Source organism: Erpetoichthys calabaricus, chromosome 1 (genome assembly GCF_900747795.2).
Source record: "Erpetoichthys calabaricus chromosome 1, fErpCal1.3, whole genome shotgun sequence".
NCBI classification, from domain to species: domain Eukaryota; kingdom Metazoa; phylum Chordata; class Cladistia; order Polypteriformes; family Polypteridae; genus Erpetoichthys; species Erpetoichthys calabaricus.
Genome location: NC_041394.2, coordinates 24,950,900 through 24,973,857, shown reverse-complemented (window position 1 = coordinate 24,973,857; position 22,958 = coordinate 24,950,900). Strand labels below are relative to the sequence as shown.

At 39.2% G+C, this 22,958-nt stretch overlaps 1 protein-coding gene across 1 annotated transcript in view; it reads right to left on the bottom strand.

The window, feature by feature from the left end:
- LOC114647794 (spectrin beta chain, non-erythrocytic 4-like) overlaps window positions 1–22,958 on the bottom strand; it is a 432,215-nt gene that overhangs the window by 226,249 nt on the left and 183,008 nt on the right. Inside the window, exon 19 of the mRNA XM_028796437.2 lies at window positions 17,526–17,616. Coding sequence (XP_028652270.1) covers window positions 17,526–17,616 — 91 coding nt within the window. The remainder of the gene's footprint in view (window positions 1–17,525; window positions 17,617–22,958) is intronic.

Here is a 22,958-nt window from a genome sequence, read left to right as displayed (position 1 = left end):
TAAAAGAATGGCTGTTTTACTTTGTACTAATTTCAACAATGTATTACTAATGAGACTGTATGAAGTATTGCTCTATTTTACAGATCTTATTTTGCAAATCGCTTTCAGAGAATGGTTAGTATTATGGTAGTATTATGGTTAGTTTTCTTCCCTACTACTCTGCTCTTTGATGTGCAACTGTACAAAGAACAGAAATTTATAATATTCTGATTTAGCCTCGAACTAAAAATGCAGATTTCATACTAGAATCTTTATGAATCCATTGCAGCAAGCAAAAGCTGTTTTTTTTTTTTGTTGCTTTGCGCCCTCCTCCACCATAACCTATCATCTTTGGGGGAGAAGCGAAAGCTTTAGATTCATCAAAAATTTCGACCTCTGGTTTTCAATGGACCTCAACGTTTTAGGGTTCCCCGATACTGAAAACAATGATATCTTGATGATGGGAGTGAGTCTATCTGTGTGTCACAGTTTCTTAAGGACAGTCAAGAGCTAAAACGGCTGAAAGGTAAAATCCCAAACTCAAAACTTAAGCCTGTCATGAGATGACGATGTGCTGATTAGTTTTTGAGCCAAATCGTGCAAGAGAAAGAGGTTCTAGAGCAGCTGTGCGCAACCTGCGGCCGTACGGCCGCATGCGGCCGTGGGCAAGGACTTTGGCGGCCGTGGACGTGTATATTAAAGTGTACGTAATGGCGGCCGTGCAGGTGTAGGGTCTCTGGACTCCAGCGAGTAAGGGGTCTCAACGCCGCGGAATCTTTGTCGGCCGGGTCGGTATGGTGACGGCGAAAGCCGATTTGGACTCTGGGGTCTTTAGACTCCTGCAAGTGTAGAATCTCAAACACCGCAGAACCTTCCTTAGCCGGGTCGGTATGTTGACCAAAATGTTGCCCTTTATATATTCATCGTGGAAATCAGCAGTAGAATACCCACAACTACGAGAACTGGCCAGGAACATTCTCGTTCTTTTCGGAAGCACTTATTTGTGCGAAGCAGCGTTTTCCAGAATGAAATATCTGAAAAACAAGTACCAAACCCGATTGGTAGACAGCAATCTAGAGTCTGGAATACGGCTAATGGTCTCCAGCGAGTCCCTTGACTTTGCAAGTCTGTCTGCAAACATGCAAGAGCAAGGAAGCCATTAATGGCGATGTTTTCCAAACTTCCTGAAACAATTGCTGTAAAGGTTTTTTGTCCTATATGACGTTTCGTAGACATTTTTTTACATATGTAGACCAGTAAATTGAATATTGTCAGATATATCATACTCTGTTTTAATGTGTAATCTGTAAATTTTTACATAAATCATAAAACATTATTAAGTTTACTTGGACTTACTGGCGGCCGTTATTAAAGTAAAAAGTCTGTAGTGCGGCCGTTATTAAAGTAAAAAGTCTGTAGTGCGGCCGTCAATAGCGGAAAGGTTGCGCATGCCTGTTCTAGAGGAACCCTCAAATACCATAATTCTGCAATTAATTATGAATTCTACTCATTAATTGCTATCATAATGACCTTTTTTATGATCAGAAAACTCACCATCAGAGTGGTAAATAATTACTGAAATGTTATAGAATAGTTTGGGTAACTTGTTTCCTAGGGTACAAAACCTACTGACGCTCACGTCCAATTAATTGTTTTTTTACATTAAAGACAAAGGAAAATAACGAACTGCAATATTTCATATTTTTTCTGTTATATTGGCTATACTGTATATTATCTACTGTCACGCACGCGCGCATAGGGAGCCGCAGAACGACCCAGGAAGCAGTGCGAAGTCTACAGCCAAAAGGGAGTGGCGGGCAACTAACCTCTCTCTCTCTCTATTTCCCAGAAAGAAGGAAACGACGACACCATGACTCTAGCGGCTTGCCACTTCCTCATTTTCCTTCACCCTGATGACGTCAGAACTCCCAACATCCCTTACGGTTCCCTACCCAGCCGTCCTCTGATTAATTCCGGTCCCTCACTATAAATCTTCCCCCCTTCCCTCCATAGTTCGTTCGGATGGTAACTTGTTAATGGTTGTCTGGACTGTATTTTGTAAATTTGTGCAAACTGTGCAGTATACGGGGCCGGAAACCCCAAACCTATACAAGACTTTTGTGCCTTTATTTTACACTACTGTCATGCATGATTGTAGGAGGACCTTCTCACAGGCTCAGTTGAGATACGTTATAACCTGCTGAGATGAGAGGAGGCGCTGCTGCTAACACTGTCATCTCCTTCATTCTGCACCTGCCCAGTTAAGGCAACCATCCCCACCACTTCAGGTCAAGCCACCATAAAAACCCTGGAGTCTTGGAAGGAGACGTCATTACTGGCTCGATGGACCTGCTGGATGAAACTCCACTAGCAAATACAACTTGACTGTCCACCCTAAAAACTTTATCATTTTCCTGATTAACTCCACATAACAGGAAGTATGCCAAAGGGCATTTTTTTTGTTTGTTTGTTTTGATTTGCTTTGTCTTCGGACAATAAATGAGACATCCTGGTTGATGCACAAAATTTTCTGTTGAAGTATTGGAGCTGTCATTCCTGCACTCAACCACACTACTTAAAAAACCCTTTTCAGAGTCAGCCATGCTCATTTTAGCTATCTCAGCCAATACAAAATTTCACCTGCTGATATGACACATATTGTCAAAAACAACCAAGCAGAATGAAAAATAATTAAGTCACTTTTATTTAATACTAGCAAAATACCCATGCTTCGCAGCAGTGAAGTACTGCTTTAAAATTTTTATTAAGAAGAAAAGTGAACCTTTTTAAACTGAGGGAAAATATACCAATAATTAATTGTTAAGGATGTCTTTGTATACCACATTGTCAGTTCGGCCCTCCTGTTGTAATATGACCAAGCTGTGCGCTGAGCTTACTCTTGAGCATGCAACGTATAGTTGGCCATGTGAAAAGCAATCTCACCTCAAATCAATGCCAACCTTTAGTAGGGTCTGTCCCTGAGACTTGTTAATTGTCATTGCGAAGCAGAGACTTACTGGAAATTGGAGGTGTGTGAATTGAAATTGGTTTCATCGATAACTTCGCATCCAGCTTTTGAGAGTTTAAACATTCATAAACATCAAAGTGTCCACTACTCAAATCGTCACCTATGAATTTAAGATGCACTGGCGGTTGTCCAAGTGTGTAATATTTTTGACCATTTCAGTACACTTGAAAACGACAACCGAACAATTCAGCGGCAGTCATCAACTCACATGCAGAACCATAGGTGAAGTGCTTAAGCATTTCACTCTTCTAGTGCTCCTGTGTAGTATAATTATCTCCTGTACCATCATCAGTCCACACCTTGAACCTGTCCCAGTCATTCAATACATAAGGCACAATGTTCCTCCGGATATCAAGAGTGAGCCTGATATGGCCGTGCAATATGTAACACAGAGAATGGAAAAGGCAGGCGCCATCTCCGGGCATGGAAACCACTCGGTAAGTGACAGTTCTTTGATCGATGGTGATCACCTCCATAGACACGTTAATGGGGGGTACGGTTGGAACGATAAAGGAAATGGGTACCTGAACAATGTAAACGAAGTCTAAAATACCTACACAATAACTATAATCATAATAAATGAACAATAAAACAGCAGAGAAGCTGTGGATTAAATAAAAAGGCTGCACTTATCAGCAGGGAGATGTGAATACTGTGGCGAAGCAAGGAGGGGAATGAAGAGACCGGAGCGACGGACAGCTTTATATAGGCAGGCAGCCAACTACGTGGGAGGCGTGGGGATGGCGGACGTTGTCGACCGTTATGACCGTTACGTGTAGAATTTCGAAATGAAACCTGCTTAACTTTTGTAAGTAAACTGTAAGGAATGAGCCTGCCAAATTTCAGCCTTCTACCTACACGGGAAGTTGTAGAGTTAGTGATGAGTGAGTCAGTGAGGGCTTTGCATTTTATTAGTATAGATTTTTGCTGCAATATAGAGGCAACAAAAAATGAGTTTAGTTTAAGCTCATATGTTGTTCCTCAACTATGAGTTCATGCTTACAGCATTCAACTGTCATCTTGCCCTGCAAATGTATCAAATCACACACCCTACATTCTTAAATATACTGGTTCCGTAATGGCATTTTGCTGGGTTGTGTGGTTCCTCATAGAAACATTGCTTGACAAGCAGTCATTGGAAGGGGTCTTTGTATATAAAAGTGGTTCTTTGGGCTTTGAAAAGGCTCCTAATATGTGGATAAAGCAGAAATCGAATGAACAGTAGGCAACCTGGAAAAATACTGAGAGATCAAGAAAAGTGTGAACTTAGTCTGTGTGATTGTATGCAGCAAAAGCCCTTTACAAATCACAAATAAATTGGTATTTCATAAATCTGCTATCATCTACTCATAAGCCCTTTTTGGAGTCTGTTACATAACTAAACAAAAGTTTTTTTCTGGAACATTCAAAGCTACAAAGCTTTAAACGGGCTTGCACCAGACTACATTAGTTACCTCCCCATTAAGGTCCTCAGATTCTGGCAATCTTGTTGTGCGCCACACTAACCTGCACTCTATAGATGACAGGGCCTCTAGCTGTATAGCACAACAACCTTGGAACAACATCCCGAAATTTATTAGATCAGCTGACTCCATTCATTATTTTAATAAACAACTTTAATCTCATCTGTTCAGGAAAACCTTTAACTTAACCTGACATTCTGCCCCCTCTTTCAGTGTTCCTCTCAGTTTACATGCTCAGTATAATTTGTGTGTGTATGTGTTATATCACAAATAATGTTATTTGTTTGTGCATTTCCTTTAGTATTGAATTTAGTATTTTTCTCTGGTTTATTGTCTTTTATTCTATTTAATGTCTTTCCTGTATCTATCTGTTTCAATGTTCTATTCAAGAAACATCTGTATCCAATATTACATACAGTATACCTGTTGTTTCTTTATGAGATTCTGTGAAGTGCCTTCAGCATGGGAAAGGAGCTATATAAATAAAGTTTATTAGTATTATTATTCATGTGAATGATTCTTTTGGAAAGCAAAAATGATTCCACTAGGAGAGCGGTTTTTAAAATTCTTTTTTTTGTGACCCAGTTTTGCCTCTTTTGTGTCTTCATAACCCAAAGTTGCTGCGGAGCATCATCCAGAGCATCCATCTCCCGTGTAAAATTGTCCTTTCCCCTCACAGAATCACCGATGATTGTCATCCACTTGTCCACGATGACCCATCACAAGGCATTCTGCAAACCTTTCGTGACCCTTTCTCATTACATGACTCGGCACCACCCAAATTCAAACATTGCGGTCGCAACCCACTGGTCTATGACACAGCTCTGCTGAACCACTTTGGCACCACAATGTTACTATCATCATTTTTTCAAGACTGCCAATTTTCACCTAGCCATTTAACTATCTGCTGCTGACCATTATTGTACTTAACTTTAAATTTTGCTGTGCATTTGTTTTTAAAATAGTAGCTTCCTAATAAACACTCAAACTCATTTTACAGATTTTTTTGTAAGATGCTTTGAATAAAGCTATGTGGTAATATATATATTGTGGCGAGCGGCTGTTGGCAGTACACAGCCATGATGCCCGGAAGGACCGAAGGAGGGATTACGCCTTCTCTGGACCATGAGGGGGCGACCTCCCTGGTGGCTATGGGGACCACGGAAAAGGAGCATGGAAGCTCAACTCTATAGGGGCCCGTGGTCACCGCCAGGGGGTACCCAGATGTCTGTAGAGCCCTGGTCCTCAGCACTTCCGCCACACCCGCAAGTGCTGGGGGAAGAAGACCAGGGACACCCGGAGTGCTTCCGGGTGCACAGCCGGCACTTCTGCCACACCAGGGAGTGCCAGCAGGAGCTCATTGGGAGGCACCTGGAGCACGTCCGGGTGAAGATAATAGGGGCCACCTCACTCCATTCGATGGCTGGAGTCGGGTGGAAGAGAGACAGAGCTCAGGAGGAGAGGAGTGGAGGCTGACCAGAAGAGAGTGGCATTGTTAAGAGGCCTGGACTAAGGGTGCTTGGTGAAGGGGCACTGGGTTGTGTGTGGTGTTGTAAATAGGAATAATTATGAATAAATCTGTGTATGGTTTTAAACCTTCGGTGTCTGCCTGTCTGTGTCTGGGCCAGTATCCACAATATATATATATATATATATATATATATATATATATATATATATATATATATATATATATAATATATATATATATATATATATACACTAGGGGGCTTTGCCCCCTGGTCGCTTCGCGAGCCCACCCCCCCTTCCCCTCACCCCGGGGCACACCACGTGCCTGCCATTTCACGCCTCTGCTGCTCACATTGTGAGGGGGGGTGGAGAATGAACGCATGCTAAGGAGATGCGAACGGATCAGCTGCTGTCTTTCTGCTCCTGCTGCCAAGCTGTGTTTTCTGCTTGTCACGCTGTGCATTGATCATTTAAAAGCCTGTACGGCAGCTGTCCTTTTGTCTCACTGCTTTGTCTTGCGGGACGTTAAAGTGTCTCTCGCAGGACGTCAAAGTGTCTCTCGCGGGTCGTCCGGGCTGATTATTACTTTCCTTATTTTCTGAATTTGCACATAGATTATTATTGTTCTCTTGTGCATCTTTTTTGCCTTCTTTTCTCTCCAACGCTTCCGTGTCTCTTTTCGACACGCTGCTCTTTCTTTGTCGCTTAGTCGTTCACATGTCATCTAGAATGTATAACATTTTTAAGAGCTGGGAGCACATGAAGTGTGTCTGCCAAAAGAATTCCAGCAACTGCGAGGTTAGATGTCTGTGATCTTGTTTTAAATTGTTTGTAAGTTGGGCGTGACATGCAAAAGTCACCTCTCAAGGGTCTTGCTTCCTAAGGTTGTAATGTCTAGTCTTGCATGATGTCAAAGTGTTTCTCCGAGATGATCACGTCTCGACCCCAAATTTTTTAATATCATAGATAGATATATAATGAAGAAGAAATATGTAAAGACAATTATAATACAATGTTTAGTGAATTCAGTGGTTTCATTTATAAAACACTTAAAGGTTCACAGTGCCTCATTTTATATAATATAAATGAGAGTTATGAAGGGGCATCAAAAACAAGCATAACTGGAATAAGAAAAATTGATTAATGATAGCATTGGGTAAACAATCACAAGTGGCTCTGTCTGGGTGCCTTGTGTTGATTCCAGTTAGGAAGAATCAGGGTGGTGTGCACCTTATTTTAATTTGATTACATTCCTTTGTGTGTAGGAAAATCCCATTTTGTAAAGATCTGTGTTTTCACTTTAGTTACAGCTACAGTTTTTTAGCTGCATCTTTGAAGAAACTATGCACATGTAATTAGCAGTTCATGCTTTACAGATTCACTATGACTGAAAAAGTAGAAATATTAATAATAATAAATATTAAAAAAATGCACATACAATACAAACGTACAGGTAACACACAGAATTTTAACCTACTTTTGAATAAATATTTATTTTGAACATGGAGATTCAGATCTTAGTTTTGAGCTAATTTGACAGCCCTAGTACTAATTAAAGCATCAGGGATGTCTTTTAGATGTGAAAGACAGCATTCAACATAATGCTCTATGTGCATGCATGTCTAATTATTTAACAGGGGATAGTATTTTTTTCCAAAGCGTGAATCCCAAGAAAAGAAATTCTGCCATTGCCGTTTGTTCCCTATCAGTGTGCAAGTTCCTGTCCAAACCCTTGCACTAGTGTGAACTTGGAGAGATTGTTCAGTGTGGCTTGTAATACGTGTAATTAACAGAAACATAATTTCCTGCTGTCAACAGCTGCTCACTAAACCTCATCCAGACAGCATGATTCCATAAAAAGACATAGTACTGAACTACTGGTTGTAATAAAATGCAAAACACAAGGCTGAAAATCATATGAAACTGAGAAAAATCAGGAAGAGGTACCAATCTGATTGAAAATAATTAACACTAGAATTATCAGAGCCTATGAAAAAACTCGTAGATCCAACCCACCTTAAATACCATTGCACCTATCCGTCAGCGTCTTTTGTCCTGTAAATGTGCCGATAAAGACAAGCAGAAAGCAGCCTGCTATTCCATCTCCCCACCGCCGCAGAATGTGCACAAAATTCTCCTAGCTCATGCCTTGATTATCTGGGAGTGATGTGCTGGAGTTTTAGAGTGGAAATAATAGATTGTTATTTGGAACACATGCATTTCATGTGTGTTCCGTTTCTATAATAATATGTGTAAACACATTGTTAAAACAGAAACATTTTTTCATATTTTAGTAGTAAATGACAAAATGTTGGCATAAACTATATAATATGTGAGGCCTGAAGTCCAAAGATCAAATAAACACTTTCACAAAAGGTTCAAGGATGAGACAACAGCTTCCATGGCGTAGCGGTAAGATTTGCTAACTTGTAATCAAGAGTCCCCGGTTCAATCCCGAGTTCCTCCTATAGTTACCGTTTTCAATAGTGAGCTGCTCTGATTGTTAATATTATACAGTACACACATACATTTGGTTTGCGTCTGTGACAGACGGTGTACATTTATAGTACTTGTAAAAGTTACCTTTTTTTTCCACTTTTATTCTCTCAGTCACAATCTCGATACATACTACCGCCTTAGGGATCGGACGCTGTTTTTATTTGAAACTGGGAATAACTGTAGATGTGAGTGTTGTTTTGAGGCAATGGAATTGGACATTCTCTGATCTGGAGGGATAAAAGCTGACACACAAACACTGGTGAATCTGCCTTATTCGTATTTCATCGTCACTTGATTTTTTTTATTCAGTTTTAACAATGTGTTTACACAGATTATTGTAGAAACGGAACGCACATGAAATGCATGTGTTCCAAATAATGATCTATTATTTCCACTCTAAAACTCTCACTCTCAGATAATCAAGGCATGAGCTGGGAGAACTTTGTGCACGCTCTGCGGTGGTGGGGGGATGGAATGGCAGGCTGCTTGCTGCTTGTCTTTATCGGCACATTTACAGGACAAAAGACGCTGACAGAGAGGTTCGATGGGATTTAAGGTGGGCCAGATCTACGAGTTTTTTCATAGGCTCTGGTAATTCTAGTGTTAATAGTGCAACATAAAAACTTCTCCAAGTTTTAGTTGACTCAATCCATCTGTTCATCAGACTCTAGATCACAGGTGTCAAACTCCAGTCCTGAAGGGCCGCAGTGGCTGCAGGTTTTCATTCTAACCCTTTTCCTAATCAGTGACCAGTTTTCACTGCTAATTCACATTTTTTCCTTTTATTTTAACAGCTATGTTAGAAGGATTCAGTTCTCTGAATTGATTCGTTTCCTCATTAAATCACAGCCAAACAGAAATGAGATATGAAACGAGCCAACAGATGACCAGCTTAAACTTGGGCTTCAAACTCCAACAAGTTTCTTTAATGAGAAGCCGATGCTTGCTTGCTGTTAATTAAACCCGTTATTTAATTCCACGGCTTATTGCTGCTCTCGTTCTGCAACAGCAGACATTTCAAAAACTGTTGATTTTCTGTTTTTTATAAGAACATCGTCAAAGTGTTTTGAGATATTAACCTTACTGAAACAATCACCTTTCTTTATTTTCAGATATTGTGTGATGTGGCGGCTTGTTTTGTCTCATTATTGTTTGGCTGGTAACTAAGGAAAAAAACTAAAGGGCCTGAGTCAAGTTAATTAAAAGAAGTAATTTAGCAGCAAAAATTGGTCACTAATTAAGAAGATGGTTAGAATGAAAACCTGCAGCCACTGCGGCCCTCCAGGACTGGAGTTCGACACCCCTGCTCTAGATGATAGCCAGAAGAATGTCTGACTTGAATCATAATCTTAGAACTAAATTCCTGCCAAATGTGCAATGCGAAATAATGTATTTAGGAAAATCATTTAAGTTAAAATACAGATGAATAAAAATATCCATGAATTGTGGGAAACTTTTTTTAGGGGAGTGAGGTAAGATTCAGAAAAGCGATCCTCAACAATCAAAACAGTTGTATGACATTTTCAGAGTGAAAGATTGATAATGAGATCTATTGTAATCTTTTCCCATGGGTGGATTAGGTGGAGGAATTGGACACAATAAGCCCAAATGAGCATCAGAACAAGACTTTGATCTGTTACAAACCTCAGAGGCCAACACAAACTCTTTTATGTCTTTGTTCGTCATTGGCTTCCAATACTATCTTTTAATAAATTCAGTAGCCTTAGAGCAGTGCCGGTGCTAGGTTATTTTGCACTATTTATTAGTGCGCCAACCAACTCTTCAGTAGACAACCTGTTTAGCTGGGTTTCCCCCACCCCCCCTTATGATCTGCACCCTAGGCGATTGCCTAATGTTCCTTAATGTTCCTTAATGTGCCTTAGAGATACTTGGATGACCAAGGAAAGAAGAAGAGTATCTGCTGGCAGATTACAATTAACCCACCCTTCCAGAAGGGATTCCTGTATTTAGAGATCAAATATTATGGCTCCAATAAATCTATTAGGGAAATAATATTCTCTGGCTGAGTGGAAGCATTTTCATCTTCAACCATAGAAGATGAATCATCGGCCATGAAAATCTGTTTTCCTGGCTGATATGTAATACACTAATTAAAATGGTTAAAGAAAAACAATTAAAATTTTGATGAGTATTAAATCTCTTAACTGTCTTCAAATACATAACATTTTTAATGGTCTGTAAATATATTTAAAGGATGACCAATGGCACTATTCTTTTAACACCTATTTCATTGTTAACATCTCACAGTCTCCTTAAAAATTATTTTATTCCAAGGATGACAATTCCCAAAAACAGTAACCACTCAGATGCAGTTTATTAATATCAGGAACTTGTTGTGATAAAACTGCCCCAACACCAACAACTGATGCATCTACTGTACCTCTGCTGGTAACAGTAAGGTAATAATCTGGGTGTCAAATATTTGTAATGAGCCAATGTAGTTTTAAATGTGGCTTTCCATTGATCGTCTTCATGAATGCAAACATGATTGTAAGCTCCTCTGAGATTTAGTTTTATTAACATAATGGAACCTGTAATTTGATCAAGGAAGGAAGAGATCAATGGTAATAGATAGTTAGATAGATAGTTATAACTGACAGTCATTTTTAATGATAATTTTATTAAGATCCTCAATACGGGGACGAAGGGTACTGTCCTTCTTTGAGAAAACGAAAAATCCCAAACCATTAGGACTAGAGTTAGGTCTCATAAATCAATATGCCAGGTTTTCTTCAATATAATCATTCATAGCATTGACGAGACAATAAATAAACCCGACTCTTAGGCAATGGCACTCTAGATAAAAGATTAATAGCATGGTCATATCGGGTGTGTGGATGTAATATGAGTGAAGGTTGTTTACTGAAAACATCTGCAGACTCAGCACACTGACTGAGCAGAGTATTAATGTTGCCATATAAGACAGGTTTATGAATGGCCAATTGCAAACAGCTGTACATGCAATCCTTTTCCCATGAAACTAAATTGATTAAAATGGTTAAAGAAAATAGTTAAAGAACGGTTAAAGAAAAGCAATCAATCTCCATTCATTCAATTGATAACTAAGGAGTGTCTCCTTAACCATGGATATTCCAAAATGATTTTAGGCTCCGAAGATTCCGATATGTAAAAGTATGAAATCCCACCTTTAACCTTGCAGGTTTTTTCCTTCTTTGTCTTCTTCCTCTTCTTCATCTTTTCCAACTTCTATGTGGGGTCAATTTGCTCAATCAGCTTCTCCATATAGCTCCACCTACACCTCCTCCCAAGTCAGACCCTTTTCCTTCTGATCTTCTTTTACTTTATCCATCTGCTTTGGCCTCCCTCACTTTCTCTTCCCCTGGACTTCCATTCCCATCACTCTTTTATCCACATCTTCATTTTCTCTCTTCATCACATGTCCATTTCACTTCAATCTACTTTCCTGAACTTTCTTAGATACAGTATCTCTCCCGCTTTTGCTCCACCTGTGTTTGTCTCATTTCTTAGTCTGTCCGTCTTTGTAAATCCATACACCCATCTCCATATTTTCACTTCTACCACATCTAACTTCTTCTCCGGTGCTATCAATGTCTCAGCGGCCTACATCATTGCTGGTCTTATCACTGCCTCAAAAACCTTACCTTTAACATTCACCTTAATTATTTAATTAAATAGTACTCCCAATACCTTCTTCCAATTGCTCCATCAACACGGAACTCTATGGCTTATCTCTGCATCTAGTTTTCCATCTTGGGCTACCACTGATCCTAGATATTTATACTTATCCACTCTTTTCATTAGCTCTCCCTGCAGGCTAACTTCTGAATTCTGATCATCATTAAATGTCAAAAATTCTCTCTTCTTATTATTTATCTTTAATCCTCTATGTTCCAAAGCCCATCACCATTTTTCCAGCTTCCTCTACACTTCCTCTTTCCGGGTGCTACACAACCCAATGTGATAAACAAACTGCACCAGGGGAATTGATCTTTTAACTCATGAATCAACGCATCCATAACCAGATCAACAAAGTAAAGAAGATCTCTGGTGCAGGCCTAATCTAACTAGGATCTTGTCTTTCACCCCAACATTGCTTTTATGCTGAGTCCTCACTCCCTCATACATTTCTTGTACATTCCACATAGGTGGTGTAACAAATTTAATTAAGCTCTTCCTGATTGGACCACCATGAACATATGAAATATCAAGGGGTAATTTGAAAGGCTTTACATCAATACCACACTGTTACCTAGTAAACTGAGGGCTTATAAAATTCTCTGCCAAACCTGAATTAATTTGTGCAAAAGTTTCTGTTTGTATTATACTAGGTGGTAGTAATAAATTATTATATGGGAGGGTTTGATAAAAAAATGTTCGTCCCACCAACCCTAATATGAGACGGGTACTTCAATTTCCATAAAGCGTTGGATAAGGTATACTTAAATGACCTGATTCAGCCCAGTAAAAGCAAAAGCCTGAAACCAGTCGGCAAGGATGTTCCTTGAGACCTAACTCTGTTTTGTCCATTTCCATCATGCTTCTCAGTCCTGGAAGAAGTAGAGGGTTTCAATAAACAGAATGGAACAGACTGAATTCTCCATTTCTTCAATTTTCTTTCTTCAAACATAGCCTCAGTCTTTCCTGTAAATTCTAAGACCTCATCTAGACAGTCCTCTAGATCATATTATGTCATCTCACCTTTTAAATTCTCCGATGGCCCACTCTTAAATAAAGTTGCAAGTGCAGTGTGTTGACATAATCATAAAACTTGTTCAGAGTAGGGAATATATGGTTCGAGAATATGTGCTGGAGTCACACTAGAAGCACTTCTGTTGTAATTATGTAACTTTCACGATAAGCTTCTGTACAGTAACAGCCATCTTATTAATCTGATTTATTTTATAAGAGCCTGCACCTTTTAAAAGGTTGGTCTCACACTGACAACATTAATCAATTTGGGGTCACTCGTTATCCCTCAGTATGCTAAGGACATATGCATACGCACGCACCTAAGACCAAAAGTAAATTTCCCAGGACAAATCAAATCAAAAAAGTACTCGGGTGGAAGCAGGATCATTTACCAGGAAAAACATGAGAATCAGACTGACGATGATTTCAAGGGCAAAACCAAAGCAAATGAGTCTGTCTGAAATCTGAAACACAACGTATAATAACTTTTTGAGGCTAACCTAAACTAAAGTTTTCTCCACACAGACTACGGTTTATTCACTGAGGGATAATGGTTAGTGTGATCACTGCCATTTTTTATGTCGGAAGACCTGATGACATCACTCATAGCAGCAATCACAGTCACATGATGGTGAACAAAATGGTGTTACTTACATAAAGAAAAAAAGATGGTAAACACAAATGTAGAATGAATAATAAATTTAAATTCTAATTATTAAAAATCCTTATTGAGTAAAAACGATGTACAAACACACACCATACAAACTACAAAAATTTTTAAGTAGAAACTGCATAATAATACTGGTATTAATACTATTAGTCTACTCTAATAAATATTGCTTTGTATTAAATTTCTATAGTTTGTCTGAACATCTGAGGTGACTCAGTATAAACACAGGGCACCTGTTGTGAGTAGATTGTCAACTCTCTCCATGGGGTTAGCTGCTAAGGAGGGACGTCTCTAATAGTGAGTAGCACGAAAAGGAAGCAATAACTGAGGAATGTCAGCCTCCAGTGTCCGTCTCATCTGCGCAGTCTAAAACTAGTGAGTCTCTACGTGGAGTGCATTGGATTTATAGGCTGTGTATGCCTTGCTCATAATTAGTGCTTAAGTGTGAATATGATTGAGCCTTTTGGTGTGTGAGAGGGTACATGAGTGTAGGTCAACCCATAACGAAACAAGTGAGTCCTGCTCACCCCACGATAACACAGTACATTGTGGTATAAGGGGTCCACAGCTCAGATCAAAAAGGCCAGTTTTTAAATAATTGCGTGGTTCCCGGGCGCATCCATGATTGAAGCTAGGAGCTGCTAATCGGCACACCTGAGCAACGTCCCCATAATATATAGGAGAAGCGCGAGGCGGAAAGGAGAGGAGAGAACTGGGGTAGTGCGAGAGAGTGGATGAGCCAGCCAGCTGAGTAAAAGGAAAGTCAGCGCGGTCGAGGGTCCCAGATAGAGTGAGCAATCGGCGCTAAAGGCCCAATGACTATGTGGAGGAGAGGGTAACGATCGAGGAGGAGTCTGCCCTAGGGATCTGAGGGACGACCATGTGTGCAAGAAGGATGACAGGAGGACAATCAACCTTGAGCGGTCTAGCAGCCACCAGCAGAGGCAGTTAAGATGGGGGTCGGTAGCGAGAGGACCGCAGCAGCTGAAGTCTCGTAGGCTGAGTAAACCTTGAGTGAGCTGAAGAGGCTGAAAAGGAGCTGTGTCTGGCTGGTGTAGCCCTAATATCTGCTGCTGTTTTAGCTTTGTTTTAATCATTTGGGATTTTATTTTTTTAATGGATTATTTATTTATTTATTTATTTATTGAACGTTATGCACTGCACTATTTATTTGAACACTGTTTTTGGTTTGGTTTTAATAAAAGCACTTCTGCACATTTTTGCACCATCCTCTTACTTCGTTGTGTCTCACTGTCCAACTCATCCGGTGACATTACCGACGGTGTCGGGTTCAAGAGCTCACAAAATGGAGACGGGAGCTTGGAGCAGAACCCGCATCGTCACATACATGTGCAGCAAATAGAGATGCTGTTCATTCAGAGACCCCTGCCCCCCAAAACAGAATGAAACACTTTCAGAAAATAACTCACTGTTATTACTAAATGTTGTCAGATATTTATTTCATTATCATTGCATTGTTTTACCCATTTTTAATTTTCATTATTTCAATTCTTACTGGATGCAAAGGACACAAAAGTGGAATAATGGTGCAAGAAACAGGTGTGCTAAGTTGACTTTCTGTATAATCAAAGGAAAAACATATGCATTAGCTAAAAGGTGTGCAATGAAGGTACTTAATTTTTTTTTTTTTTACATAAGTTTCCTTAAAATGATTCATTTGTAGAGCAGCACGGTTGCACAGTGGTAGTGCTGCTGCTTTGCAGTAAGGAGACCAAGGTTTGCGTCCCCGGTCCTCTGTCTATGTCTGTGTGGATTTCCTCCAGGGGCCCCAATTTCCTCCCACAGTCCTAAGACATGCAGGTTAGATAAAAGGGTGGTCCTAAGTTGGCCCTAATGCATGGTTGGAAGGCGTGTGTGAGAGTGTGTTCGCCCTGCGATGGACTGGCACCTTGTCCAGGGTTTGCTCCTGCCTTGTGCTCTGTGCTAGCTGGACTCCAGAAGACCCCTGTGACACTGCTCAGGACTAAGCAGATTAGAAAATGACTAATTGATTTGTCTCTTAAATATTGTTGGATAAAGGAGAAAAATAGCAGCACATGATCTGACTTGATTGCATCCTTTAAATTAACAAAAGAAGAAATTTCAATAGGAGTGTTTGCCTTTTGATATTCAATGTATGATACTTCCTAAAATGTTGCTTTCAACAAATACCACAATTTAATGACTCTAAGGAAGGAATTTCATGAATTTTCAAGCCAAAGTTATTTCTTCACAATCATTATATACAGTGCATTCATTTTCATGTTGTGAATGAAGCATTTTATTATTAATTTAAAAAAATACTATGCCTGTTTTTATAAATTAAAATGTGATCTGCAGGGCATCAGTACAAAAAAAAAGCCTTAAACTTTATGTAATACGTCCATTTTGAAGAGACAAAGGTCACATCATGTTTATGACAAAAAACAGATATAATTAATTTTATCACTGATTCTTGCCATTATTTTTCTTGGGTTAACCCTTTATGTCCTACTAGCTGACATAGCTGAAATACCCAGAGTTGCCAAGGAGGAAAAGAAAGTCAGGGCGGAGTGGTGGCTCTGAGGCTAGGGATATGGGCTGGTATTCTGAAGGTTTCCGGTTCGAATCCCCGTCACTGCCAAAAAAAAAGGCCACTGCTCTGCTGGGCCCTTGAGCAAGGCCCTTAACCTGTAATTGCTCCAGGGGCGCTGTACAATGGCTGACCCTGCGCTCTGACCCCAAGGGGTATGCGAAAACTCCCAAATTCCTAATACAAGAAATTGTATGAGGCGAAATAAAGAACAAAAAAAAAAAAGTGTTTTTTTTTTGTAATTGTTTCAGACAAATGTAAATAAAGAAAAAACACAACTTTAAAAATAACTCAATTTAATTTCAAAAGCAACAGGGACGCAGTTGCACTCAAACATAAAGAATGCTGGCAGTCACCTCCAGTTTGCCCACTGGTGGTCATTCCGAGTGTCAGCTGGATGATAACATGCATACAAGACCACAAGATCACCCCCACCCTACCCAGAAGGGGGTGAGTTAGGGTTGATTTCACCCTACAGTGTTTTAGTTAACCAATGAGAAACATGTGTACCAAGTTTCATGAAAAGTGCTCCAGCCATTCGGAAGTGATGCTGGAACATATATACACACACACACACACATACACATTGACTTTTATATATGTAGATTGGGGCTTTTGCCATTATTGTGCCTAAATCAAACACCCAAAAGTGAACAGCTATTACTGTGCTTATTTAATAAAGGAGCAGAAAATGGCTGAAGAGCAGTGAGTAGAACACTTCAAATTTTTAAAAGATTTCTTTTTTATGAAACATCTGCTTGCAACAATATTCAACTAAATAAAAAAAATGGTGCTTTAGGGATTTCTCTTCCAAAAATTGGATTTTACAATACATAACCAAATCATTTTATGATGCACACCCTTAGAATAAAGTTTATTTTGTGCCCCAATCTGTCAGAGCACCATTGAATGTTTACAGTTAGTTGGTTCTGTTGGATAAAAGATTACCGGATGTCATTAAATAGATTGAGACATTAAATGACAGGATTTCTACTTGTCACATGATGGGTCTCTGTGTTTAAAAAAAAGATACCAAATAGATAAATGTAAATAAATATATTTGGGGAATGTCACATTGGGAGTAGAAAACTGTTTCATCTGGAAAACATTATATTACAGGCACTTAATTATGCAGAACTACTTGAAACCTACCTCTTGACAACTCTGCAGAAATTTCTGTAACTCTAAGTGAACATTCAGCTTTTGAAGCCATTTTTCAGCCATGGCTGCATTCTGCTTACTCCTGGATAAAAAAAAAAAAACAAAAAAAAAAACAAGGTGCAGATATGCATGAGAAACAGCACACTCATAGACTTATAAAACTTACAGTAGGTCTTATACATGTGTTGATGCCATAGCAGATGAACAGGAGTGGTGGCTCTGAGGCTAAGGATCTGCGCTGGTATCCCGAAGGTTGCCGGTTCGAATCCCCGTCACTGCCAAAAAGGCCACTGCTCTGCTGGGCCCTTGAGCAAGACCCTTAACCTGTAATTGCTCCAGGGGTGCTGTACAATGGCTGACCCTGCGCTCTGACCCCAAGGGGTATGCGAAAACTACCAAATTCCTAATACAAGAAATTGTATAAGGCGAAATAAAGAACAAAAATAAATAAATAAATAATGGATGTAGCACATGGATGGAGTTGCAGCCTGGCTGGAATGATTCTCAGCTTTAGTTCCAATCAGGGAGAAGACTAAATGGAAGGACTGGAGGGAATCTGAATGTCAGAGGCAATTTCTCCCTCAACATGAGAGGTGGCATCATTCTTCTGGCATGGTCCCAGTTTGGAAACACACAGGGTTGTCTGGGACATATAGTTTAGAAGGATGGTTCTGTTGGTGGTCCTTGGATGGTGACAGTGGGCTCTGCCAGGGAAAGACCCCCTTGTTTTATGTGACTTCCACCTGACATTGTTTTACTACTGTCCAACACTGTGACACCAGAAGTACTCCATTAAAGAAGCCACTCTACCTAGGAAAGGGAGTTGAAATCAGGTTTGGAGGACAGAAAAAGACTCACCTGGGAGGAGTGGAGGAGAAAGAAAGAAAGAAAGAAAGAAAGAAAGAAAGAAAGAAAGAAAGAAAGAAAGAAAGAAAGAAAGAAAGAAAGAAAGAAAGAATTGTGTATTTGCCACTATTAAAAGGACATATTAAAATTGTAATAAAACTAGCATTTGCACCTGGGACTTGTGTCTGTGTGGTTGTTTCGGGGGACACACTATTCTAGCTTAAATATCTCAAGCAGGGCAATCCACTAAAATGAATCTAATAAAACAAAGTTCATAACAAAATATGAGAAAAACGTGAATTAAACAAAACAAATCCCATTCACAAAGGATTCTGTGTATGTAGCAATATTATAATAAAATACCAGATTATATGCTACTTGTGTAGGACTGATGCAATATGTCAGCAGCAATACAAGGAATTGTGAGTATATTCAATAAATGGGATTTGCTTGTGAGGTTTCTGATTTTTAATATAATTGCTGAAGCAACCAATCATTTCATTTCAATGCAGACATTTTTGAAAATAAATTAAGGTGAGTGAAATTTTCATAATAAATAATAAAAAGGTTTCTTACTATACTTGACATACTGTATTTTGCCTTGCTCATTTTAATTGTACCTGCACTGCACATTACATAATAAAAATTGTGCAGAATATACAAAAAAATGTTACTCCTTTGGGACGGGACAATAGTTAGACTATTACCACATAGTGCTATATTTTATCACTTTCATTCATACAGTGAAAAGAAAAATACATTTTGTTTAAAAAGATATCTTGATTGAAATAAAATCAAAACAGAGCGACTAATGTACCATTCAAAAAGGAAATCTTTTTTGAATTATCAGTGGTGGATGTTGTCCCTTAGTCTAATGCGTTTTCATTTCTCAGAGGTGCGCCATGGTTTTGTACCTGTGATGTTCTTTCAAGCAGAGGCTACCCATTTATGGCCACTCTGATGTAATCCCTATTTTTATACAGCAGATGGATGGGCTTTCTCAACCGAATCTGGGTTATGCAACTGTAAAAAAATGGCAGATCCTCCACCCACTTCCCTCTCTCAGTCTGTTTCAGTAAGTGGACTATGATGTCTAATGCATTTTCCAAAGTGCTTTTAATGCTTCTAAATAAAAAAATAAAAAATAAATAAATAAAATAAAATAAAAACAGCACATTCAAGCTTCCTATGATGAAATAAAATGAAGACAATCCCGGCCTCTATTTTCTTCAAGCACTTTTTCACTATTCCAGGAGCCAGCACCTGTCCTAATGATAGAAGGTGGAAAGCAGGCACCAAGTCTGGGCAGAGTACCAGTCTACTGCATCACACAGTCATACTGGTCCAGTCTAGAACCACTGACTACCCTACTCCGTCTGCTTTTAGAACCAGCAAACATGGGGAAAACATGCAAACTCTGATGAGTCATTAACCAGGCTGTTATATATGAATAATTGAATCTATTCTCCTAAAGTGTTTCTGTATCACGTTGCATATTTTTGCACCCCGATTGGGAGTTTTCAAGGCAAGGACTCTTGATTCTAAATTTACTTTCTTGAAATAAAGTTTACTTTTACTTTCATTAATTATTTTGTGTTTTTTTACCACCATTTTGTTTGTGACTCACGTCCGTATTGCAGTGGGCATGTCCTCTAAGGCTGTCACCTCCCAGTAATGATACAACAGGTTAAAAGGTCACCCTTTAGTGCAGGGGTCGCCAACTCCAGTCCTGGAGGACCACCGTGGCTGCAGGTTTTCATTCTAACCCTTTTCTAAATGATTGACCTGTTTTTACTGCTAATTCTTTTCAACTAATTTTAATTGATTTGCTCTTGAAGACTCATACCCCTTAATTGTATCTTTTGCTTAATTAGCAGCCAAACAATAATGAGATACAAAATAAGCCAAAACAACTGGTGTCCAAAGTACAATATCTGAAAATAAAGAAAGATGATGGTCTCAGGAATGTCTTTCTGGTGAGGACCCCAAAACATTTTAATAGTGCTCTTAGAAAAGAGAAAATCAACAATTTCAGAAATGTCTGCTAATGCACCACGAGAGCAGCAACAAGCCATGGAATTAAAGAACGGGTTTAATTAATGACAAGACTCAGCGCCTCATTAAACAGCTAGTTGGAGTGAAATTGGTTGGCGTTTGAGGCCCTGACTTAGTTGCTCTTCTGTTGGCTCCCTCACTTCACATTTCATTTCTGTTTGGGTGCAGTTTAAGGAAAGAAATGAAGCAACTCAGAGGAATGATGAAGAAGGTCAGGGGAGCAAATCTTAAAAAAGCATTTCAATTAAATGAATTCACAAGAAGTTGATTAACAGCACAAACAGGACACTCAATTAAAAAAGGGTTAGAATGAAAACCTGCAGCCACAGTGGTCCTCTAGTACCCTGATTTAGTGCACTTCCTTATCCAAGTTTGCAGGTACAAAAAAGCTTGCATATTGTAATTGTAAGCCCAATAAAAGGTGTCATTTTGCTTGACTTCTCAGTACATTCATAATGGCTAACATGGTACAACACCCTTTCTTGAACATATTAATCCCCAAAATATTCACTTTCTTAAAATTCTCTCTATTCTCTCTCTTTTTCAATGCTGATCCCTCACTTTCATATTTATTGACTATCGCCATTTGTTTCAGTTTATCAATCTCTCAGTTTTGACTCCTTTCCTCTCTTCTGACTATGCCTTATCTCCCATTCCTACACAGTATTTTCCTTACTTATTCATGCTAGCCTAACACAGGTCAGCTAACAAACCCAGAATCTTGGATCTGAGAGAACAAAATACAAGACAGTATTAGCAGACTTATTCTTTACTTTAGTATCAAAATGAAAACATCTTCTTATATAATACGCTACCGTGGCTGTCCATTTGTCTGTGTAGGATTTTAAATCACCTGTAGCTCGCGAAACATTTGACCTATTGACATGAAATTTGGTACACACATACTGCGTGATGTCTACTATGTGCTTTTGGGGTGATGATTGACCTCCAAGGGTATTCCTCTTTTTATGTTTATTTAATTTTATTGTAGAATCAACTCTCAGCAGCTGCCAGCAGGGTGGCAGTGCGGTGCATGTGTAGGGCGCCGTTCTCATCCCCTACCAACTTCACCGTCACTTCCCCTACCTCTTCATATCTTAAATCATTCTTAGGGCAGATTGAAGACTTAAATTCCAGTTAAAGTGAAAAATTTAAGAAAACGTACCAAGTAATTGCAACACAAACACTGATTTAATCAGTTTTAATGCAAAAAGAAAGCGACGGAAGAAGAGAAGAAGTGGGCTGTTAGGGTGGAGAAAAGAAGAGCTGCTCAAGAAGCGGCAAGTGCATCAACCTCTGAGCAAACTAATGCTAAATGTATAGAGAACGAGGATGAAAACTATGAGTTAAGTGTATTCACTGCACGTCATCGTGCAGTACGCTGTTACTGGTTAATAATAATGCATTTCCCTCCATAAGACAAATGTCAAGAGAGATAACTCAGTAGCCACTGTCCCATCTTTTGTGCTACATTCTGTATCCAAAGAGTACATTGGTTCTCTTCAAGCAGTTTCATAATTAGAATCTAAATCTTGCCTTTAATTAGAAAGCTTATCCGGGTGTTTCGCTATTAGACATTCCTCTACAATTGTAGCTTGCTTTTGCACATTTTTTTTTTTTTTGCCAAAGTGAATTCTGTATTTTTCTTCCATTTCTTTCTAAATGCCCTATTGAAGCAGTTTTTTAAAGAAAAAACAGGTACTTAATTAGAAACACCCAACTGTGCCATCTCAGGGAGTACAGCGTCTGGAGGGGCAAGTGACACTCGGAGGGACCCCTGAGCAGAGGCAGCACATGTCTCACAATCAGCAGCTAGAGGTGGAGTTTCATGTCATCAGTATGTTCCTTCTAACTCCAGTAGGTACTGTATAATTACCAAATACTATTGAACATTAAAAATGACTTTGACATGCTTGTAGTATTTGAAAGACAAATTTTAAATTGCCCACACAGAGACGGTCAATTTAAATGTAGGAAGTGAGAGAATTTTAAGTTGGTTCATTATTTATTACTTTTGCCTTAAACCATAATGGTAATTAGTCAAATAATTCCGCAAGTCTCTTACTTTATTTACCTTCCCTTTCTCAGTTGTAGGAGGAGATCTCTGGCTATTAGACTTACCCTGTATATCAGGGTAACTGAGGCACACTAGCTTTAAGGAACAGAATAATACAATTTATTAATGGAACACAAGGATTATAGAAATATGATAATTACACACATATTATATATATATATATATATATATATATATATATATATATATATATATATATATATATATATATATGGGCGGCACGGTGCAGCAGTGGGTAGCGCTGCTGCTTCGCAGTTGGGAGACCTGGGTTCGATTCCCGGGTCCTCCCTGCGTGGAGTTTGCATGTTCTCCCCGTGTCTGCGTGGGTTTCCTCCGGGCGCTCCGGTTTCCTCCCACAGTCCAAAGACATGCAGGTTAGGTGGATTGGCGATTCTAAATTGGCCCTAGTATGTGCTTGGTGTGTGGGTGTGTTTGTGTGTGTCCTG